Raw genomic sequence first — 7,822 nt, forward strand, 5'->3', positions numbered from 1 at the left:
AAAAAAAAAAAAAAAAAAAAAAAAAAAGGAAAAATTAAAAGAAAAGAAAATCGAGTTCCTTGAATCCTGAGTTGGGGCTGGACGCAAGTAACTAAGTAGAGAAAGAAGTGTGGAGGAGGAGGATTAAAATCTAATTTGACGGCTTGATGATGAGGACAGAGACTGAGTTTGGGAGTGAATGAAGGCAAGAGAACAAGTGACCGCTCGCCCTGCGGAATTGAGGCTGCAGGTGAGGCGGCGGAGCAGAGCCGGGGCAGGAGAGTTCGGAGGCCAAGCGACTGGGACTCTGTGGAAAGTTGGGCCAAGAGAGGGACCGCCCCCGCCCAAGCCCCGCCCCTTCAGCGAGGCCCGCCCCTCCCAAGCGCGGGTTGAAAGCCGGAAGCTGGCTAAGTACCGCGTACTGCTTCACCGTAACTAAAAGATTCAGGGCGTTTCCGTGTGCGCCCCGAGTCCTGGGCCGCGAGACCTCGCCACCGTGACGCGGCCATGGGGGCTCTGCCCCGCTGGCCGCCCGTGGTTCTTGGACTCCCCATGGGGCTGCTTCTCCTGTATGTGAGCGCTCTGGCCCCGGTTCGCGCCTCCTTGCGGCTGTTGGACCACCCGGCACCGGTCTGTTCGCAGCAGGTGAGACCCCGAAGCGCGCTAGAGACGCGGACACGGCGAGAATACTGCGGGGGCGAGGGCAAGCAGAGGCTGGCGGCCCGGAACTACCGCCAGGGGTAGGACGTGAAATCTGCGTTGGGGGGTCTCATTAGGATACAGGGCGTGGACAAAAAGATCGCGGCGCTCTCGGAGTAGTGGGAGTTGCGGTATGGACGCGGGGGAAGTGGGAGTTGGATGGAAAAAGGTTGCACGGCGCGTGTTGCACAACCCAACTCGCGGTCGTGAGCTGGAGGAGGGAGCGAAGACTCCGCCCGGGCCAAAGTTTGGGGAAGGAGACCCAGGCGCGCGGCCGGGTCTGGGAGGCTGGCAGGACTGGTTGGAAACCGGCTGCGGTAAAGGGAACGTGTCAGGGGCCAAGATGAGTCTGGACTGGACTCTATGCGGTGCGCTCTACACATATCCTCATTCTCTACGGGGTAGCACAGCGTGACCCCGGGAGGCTGGAGGTGGCGCTTGAAATTTTCCCCTTTAGCTGGTGCACTAAAGCCTCCAAGGAGCCGGGAGTAGAGGACGAGGGCTGACCTCAACTCCGCTTCTAGGGGACTTGGCAAGTAGAGCATCCCTGGTGAGCAGGGATGGCTTACAGGACTACAGGAGCACCAAGCAGAGAAACGCGGCATGACCATCTGCGGAGGAGCAGAGCCTTGAGTTTGTTTTTTGTTTTTTGTTTTGTTTTTTTTTTTTTTTTTTTTTTTTTTTTTTTTTTTTTTGAGATGAGGCCTCGCTGTGTTGCCCAGGCTGGCTTTGAACTCCTGGACTCAAGCAGTCCTCTTGCCTCAGTCTCCCACGTGACTGGAACCTCAGGGGCGCGCCATGCAGATGATTCTTAAGACACTGTTCTTCCCACTACTACCTCTGCCACCAACACTCAGATCTGGGAACAGGGTGGGCACGCTGTGGGATGTAGGCAGATTTGTGATTGTCAAGGAGGATCCCCACACACATATCCCCAACTACCTGTCAGGTAGTTGCCTTGCAATGCAACTTTGACCTTTAAGAAAAAAATGAAACAGCAAAACAGATGCCCCCCCCTCCTCAAAATACACTTCCTTTCTCCCTTCCATGCTCTTTTCTCCCTGTTCTGGTTTCTCAGCTACTGCCCCCCCCCAAACCATCCCCCACGTGCCCCTTACTGCACCACCATTGACCCCAGGGAATAATATTCAGTGTCTGAGTCAGAGGATGTGAAACAAAGGGATATTTCTCTTTAATATTGTAGAAGATTTACCAAAAGAGGGTGGAGAATGCCTGTTTCACAGAAAAAAAAAAAAAGTTTTAAATGTAACCAATGTTGGGAAATGTCCTTTTGATTTCTACTGTTGGCCAAAACAGTAGACTCAAAAGTTCATCCGGTCCTTCCTGCAGATTGTGTCCCAACATGGAGGATTTGGTGTTCCTTTGTAGATGGCCATTTGTCAGGTACCTGCCAAATACAAAGTACTATGCTAGGAACTGAACCTGTAAAGAAACAATCCTGGGCCTGACGCAGTGGCACACGCCTGTAATCCCAGCTGTGTGGAAGTCTGAGGCAGGAGTTCAAATCCAGCCTCAGCAATGGCAAGGCACTGAGCAACTCAGAGAGATGCTGTTCTAAATAAAATACAAAAATAGGGTTGGGGATGTGGCTCAGTGTGGAGTGCCCCTGAGTCCGATCCCCAGCACCCACTCCCAAAAGAAAGAAACACTCCTGTGTCCAGGGCTTAAAATCATCTAGGAGGAATGTTGCTGTCTTAGAAGGCAACCTATAGCAAGCACATCTTGCACAACTGTAAGCATACCAAAGACCAGAGAAAGGAAAAATTACTTCCAGCTGGGCTAGTCCTTTTGAAAAGACATTTTGGCATCCCTGAGAGCTGGTGGGAACCTCCAAGAGGTTGGTTGGAGCATTCCAGGTGATAAAAGGGCCAGAGCCAAGGTCCTTAGGTAAATAGTGTGGCTGGAGTGGAGGGTCTGTGGAGCAGGAAAGTGTGAAAGGAAGTTCGAAGGGAGATAGGGATGTGATATGGGCTGGGCTAAAAGGGTTTTTTATTTATTTATTTTATGTGGTGCTGAGGATTGGACTCAGGGCCTCGCACATGCAAAGCGAGCGCTCTACTGCTGAGACACAACCCCAGCCCCCACCAGCCTTTTTAAAGATAAGCTCTCACTGAGTTGCTTAGGGCCTCACTAAATTGCTGAGACTATCTTTGAACTCACAATCCTCCTGCCTCACCCTCCCAAGCCCCTGGGATTACAGACATGTCCACCGGCCTGGCACTAAAAGGGTTTTAGTCGTTGTTTTGTTTTGCATTAGTGATCAAACCCAAGGCCTTGCCTGATTCCAGAGAAGACTGGAGAGAAATGCTCATGGCCAGATTTGTCCATTTTCTTCCTTCCTCTTCCCCTCTACCTGCTCCTGGCTCACAGACAACTCATCTCCCTAGACAGCTTCCCTGTCTGTTGACTAGTCATTTTAGAAGAAGCCTCAGGTGGGCACAGTGGTACACATCCAGCTACTCTAGAGGCAGAGGCAGGAGGGTTGAGACCAACCTGGCAAAGTTCTGAAAAAGTCTTAGAATTTTAAAAAAGGGCTGGGAGAGTAACTCAGCTGTAGAATGCTTAAAGCCTTGGGTTTCATTCCCTGTACTAAGCAAAAGGAAAAACATAAAACCACACCCTTCAAATTCTGACCCTCCCCCGAAGTTTTAGTGTATATAGCATGATATAGTGATGGGAGAGAAAGCCACAAACCTGAATTTACATCCCAACATCACTTAGAGTTTCTGTAACCTTGGGCAATTTAGGCTGGATCTGGGTTCCCTCATTTCCACAATGTAAGGAGTGGGTGACCACCTCAAAGTGAGCCACATCATTTTCCAGAATATGAATGCCCAACAAAACCCCGGTTGGACTTAGTCCTAGATGACTCCATCCTAAAATGGGAAGGAGGCTTCTGCATGCCTTTTCTTCTCCTAGCTCAAATGCAAGCACAGGATGTGGAGACTTGACAAACATGCATTGAGTGAAAGAACAAAAGAATGAGCCCAAGGAAGGAGTTATTAGCTTTGCTTGAAAAGCAGCCATAGACTGAGACCAGCCCCAGCACTGGTTCTGTCTGCCTGGATTTAGCACCTCAAAACCCTGATGACTGATTTCCCCACAGAAACCAGTCCTAGAGACACCATAAGTAATTGCATTTCCCTCTTTGGCTGGCCATCCCCCTGCCTGGGCTTTCTTGCAGGTTTCCCAAGACTGTCAGACTGAGGAAAGCCCATAAGCAAAGACAGTGACAACTTGGAGTTGGTCAGTAAGAACGTTAAACTCAGTTTCATAGACAGGATATACATTTCGTTAACAAGTTCTTTTTTCCTGAACACTTGTGGTTTTCACTTGTGGTGATAGAATGACTGTTTGGTTTAACCCTTTTATCCTCTGGTTGCCAAAAGCCACTTTCAGTTCTACTGCTCTTCCAGACAGTAAAAAGTTGTGTTCTGTGGACACGCTTGCATAGTGTGGACACGCTTGCGTAGTGTAGACACTGGAGCATGCAGGACTGGGGACATTGTATGTGGTAAAACCAGCAATTAGCAAGTCCTGATTACCATGCCTGACTTCTCACCCTGGCTGCTTGCTGCTTTTGCCAGACTAATCTCCCATCAGGAGACAGTGACATCAGTTAGCATCCAGCAAACAGAAGCCTGCATCTTAGAGTAAAAAGACCTGGGCCGGATCCAATCAAGCTTCCCCTATCACCGGTGCCAGTCACCCCAGTGTTAGGAGCCAGTGTCCTCATAAAAGGAGTGATCCTTGCCTCATAGGTTATAGGAGAGCTTTCACATGCCATATCACTCACAGATGAAAGCACCAGGCTGGGCACACTGTGGCATTGCACCAGTGTTCACCTGGAGCTTGGTACCAGGAACTGTGTTGGCACATATGCTTTCTTCCAGTACTCATGACAACCTTTGAGATTGGCAGTGCTAACCTGCTTTAGAGAGGCCAGTTACTCTTTTCCAGGCCAACCATCAAGTGCTTGTGGAGCTGAGCAGGACCCTGTGTACAACTTCAAAGCCCACTTTTCTGTATCAGGCACCCAGTAATGTTCATTGAATGCCCAGAGTTAGTGCAATCTTTCATTTCTTCTTTTTAGTCTTCCACTGTGGCTAGGTCTTCTCGTTTTTCTTCTTCCTTTTTTTTTTTTTTTTTTTTAATATGCTATGGATTGAACTCAGGGCCTATAGAGCACACTAGGCAAGTGCTCTACCACTGAGCTATAACCCTAACCCCAAGATAAGTTTGAAGTAAAGAAATTTGGCCAGGCACAGTGGCACATGCCTGTAATCCCAACAACTCAGGAGGCTGAGGCAGGAGGATCTCAAATTCAAATCCAGTCTCAGCAATTTATCAAGGCCATGTCTCAAAATAAAAAATAAAATGGGCTGGGGATATAGCTCAGTGGTTAAGTGCCACTAGGTTCAAGCTCTGATACAAAAAGAAAAATTAAGGGTAAAGAATTTGTTAGAACAAGATCTTCGTATCCAAAAATAATCCTTAGTATTAATTTTATGTTATTAAAAATGTTATATTAATATAAATTCTGTGTTGAAATTCTAAGGGAAAATATTCACTATTTCTTTCCCTAAATTAATGTTTTTATCTTTTTTTCCCCCCTGGGCATTGAAACCAGGGCACTTTACCACTGAGCTGCATCCCCAACCCTTTTTGTTATCTTATTCTTTTTGTTTTATTTTGAGACAGGGTCTCACTAAGTTGCTCACACTGGCCTCTAACTTCAATCCTGTCTCATCCTCCCAAGTCACAGGTGTGTACTACTGGGCCCAGATGTTTACCTCATTTTTCAATCTTTTTTCTTTTTTAACAACATTTTTTAAAATTTATTTTTAGTTGTAGTTGGACATAATACCTTTATTCTGTTTATTTTTATTTTTTTATGTGATGCTGAGGATCGAACCCAGGGCCTCGCACATATGCTAGGCAAGTGCTCTACTGCTGAGCCACAACCCCAGCCCCAACAACTTTTCTTTCAATGAATTAATTTCAGACGAGGTGTTGCTAAGTTGTCCAGGCTGACCTTGAACTTGTGATCTTCCTGCTCACCCTTCCCAGTGCCTGTGATTACAGTCATGTGCCACCATGTTGGATTCATTTTTCAACCTTTTTATCTGTTTAAAGCAACATCATAGAAAAACTCCTTTTAAAACTGGTACTAAGATGTTTAAAACAAAAACTGCAAATCCCTGCCTCACATCTAACCAGCTCCCCAAGGGCAATTGCTTAAAATTCCTTACTTATTTCCTCTAACGTTTGTCTCCATATTCCTAAATGTACTATGTTATTCATTCTTAATTTGTCAATTGTAGATATTATCTATTTTCGTAGATGAAAATTACATTACCCTCTTCCCTCCACTTCTCTTTGCCATTTTATATTATATCACAATTTAGTTAAATTGGTATTTATTAAACAAGTAAGCAATCTTCTCTGCAGAGCAGATTTGTGTCCTTTTGATTATATTTCTTTTTTTGATAAGTTTATTTCCACCTATTCCTCTGAGATGATCATTGCTTTAATTTTTCACTTGTATAATTTTCCATGTAACTAGTCTTGGTTTTTTCTATCAGATTTTTCTCATTGTATTTTCCTTCCAATCATCAAATATTCCATCAATTCCATTTTCCCTTCCCCCAGAGAACTCTCCCAGAGCCCTCTGTCCACCAGCCCCGACCTGAACTGATTCCTCTGTGAACCTATAACATAGCTCTGATACCAGACATCCATCATGGTCAAATCTGCCAACTCCTGGATCCTGTGTCTTCCTGCTTGAGGTCATTCACACATCTCCTGGAGCATATGCTCCTGCAATTTTCTAAGTTTATGAGGGACAGATATAAATATATAATAAACTATGTACATATGTGTGTGTGTGTGTGTGTGTGTGTATATATATATATATATATATATATGTGTGTGTGTGTGTGTGTATATATATATATATATATATGTATATATTTTTTTTTTAGTCTTTCCTGAAAATATCTTTATTCTACTCTCACCTCTTTTTGATAGTTTGGCTGGATATAAGTAGTCTAAGAATTATTTTCCTTCAGCATATTGAAGACATAGCTTTATTGCCTTCAAGCAAACAGTACAGATGCTAACAAAGCCAATGCCATTGCGTTTCCTGCTCTTTCTAAGATATTTCACCTGTTTTTTTCTTTCTGGAAACTTTTAAAATCTCCTTTTTATTATGGTATTATAGTGTTTTGTGGTATTTGGGCCTTGGTCTGTATCTTTTTTCTTCATTTGCTATATAGGTCATTGGAGCTTTTTAATTTGGCAACATGAGTTCTTCAGCTCTAGAATGTCTTCTTCTTTCTTTTTTCTTAATGATTTCTTCCCATTTATTTATTTTTTAGTTGTTGACGGACCTTTATTTGATTAATGTATTTATATGCAGTGCTGAGAATCGAACATAGTGCCTCACACATACTAGGCAAGCACCCTACCACTGAGCCACAACCCCAGCACCCCCACACACTTTTATTTATTCACTTTTTCATAATCCAGACTAATTGTATCTTATGTTCCCTGAGTTAATTCTCTAATGTTCGTGTTTCTTCTAGTTTTGTTTGTATTTGTTCTAGTTTCAGAGAAATTTCCTTGATTTTTATAGCCCAACCCTTTGGTCTTTATTCTTTCTATTTTTTAGTTGTTGATGGACTTTTACTTCATTTATTTATTTTCATTTGGGGTGCTGAGAATCGAACCCAGTGCCTCACACATGCTAGGCAAGCGCTTAACCACTGAGCCACAATCCAAGCCCTAGTTTTTATTGTTGAAGTTCGTTTTTTTAGTCTCTGCTTACTTTCTCACAATATCCTGTCCTTGTCTTATGAATGAAATGTCGCCTCTTCTCTCTTTGGAGCTATAATGGTTTTATTTGTTTTAATTTTATTCTGTTTGAAGCATTGTCTTATTTCCTCCAGGAGCATTATTTAAAATTTTGTTTTGATCTATTTTTATACAGGAAACCCATCTCAATTATTGGATACTCCTTGGCTGTCTGAGAATATTTTAAGGAAGATATTAGCTCAGTGGTAGAAGAAAGCTCCTGGATTCAAGTCCCAGTACCACAAAAAAAAAAAAAAAAAAAAAAAAA

At 44.1% G+C, this 7,822-nt stretch overlaps 1 protein-coding gene across 1 annotated transcript in view; it reads left to right on the forward strand.

The window, feature by feature from the left end:
- Nucleotides 1-353: 353 nt before the first annotated feature.
- The window catches only part of Il17ra (interleukin 17 receptor A), a 22,872-nt gene continuing 15,403 nt past the window's right edge, over nt 354-7,822 (forward strand). The window contains exon 1 of the mRNA XM_048787566.1: nt 354-624. Coding sequence (XP_048643523.1) covers nt 487-624 — 138 coding nt within the window. The 5' untranslated portion in view covers nt 354-486. The remainder of the gene's footprint in view (nt 625-7,822) is intronic.

The sequence above is a fragment of the Marmota marmota genome, unplaced genomic scaffold, assembly GCF_001458135.2.
Source record: "Marmota marmota marmota unplaced genomic scaffold, marMar, whole genome shotgun sequence".
In the NCBI taxonomy this organism is placed as follows: Eukaryota; Metazoa; Chordata; class Mammalia; order Rodentia; family Sciuridae; genus Marmota; species Marmota marmota.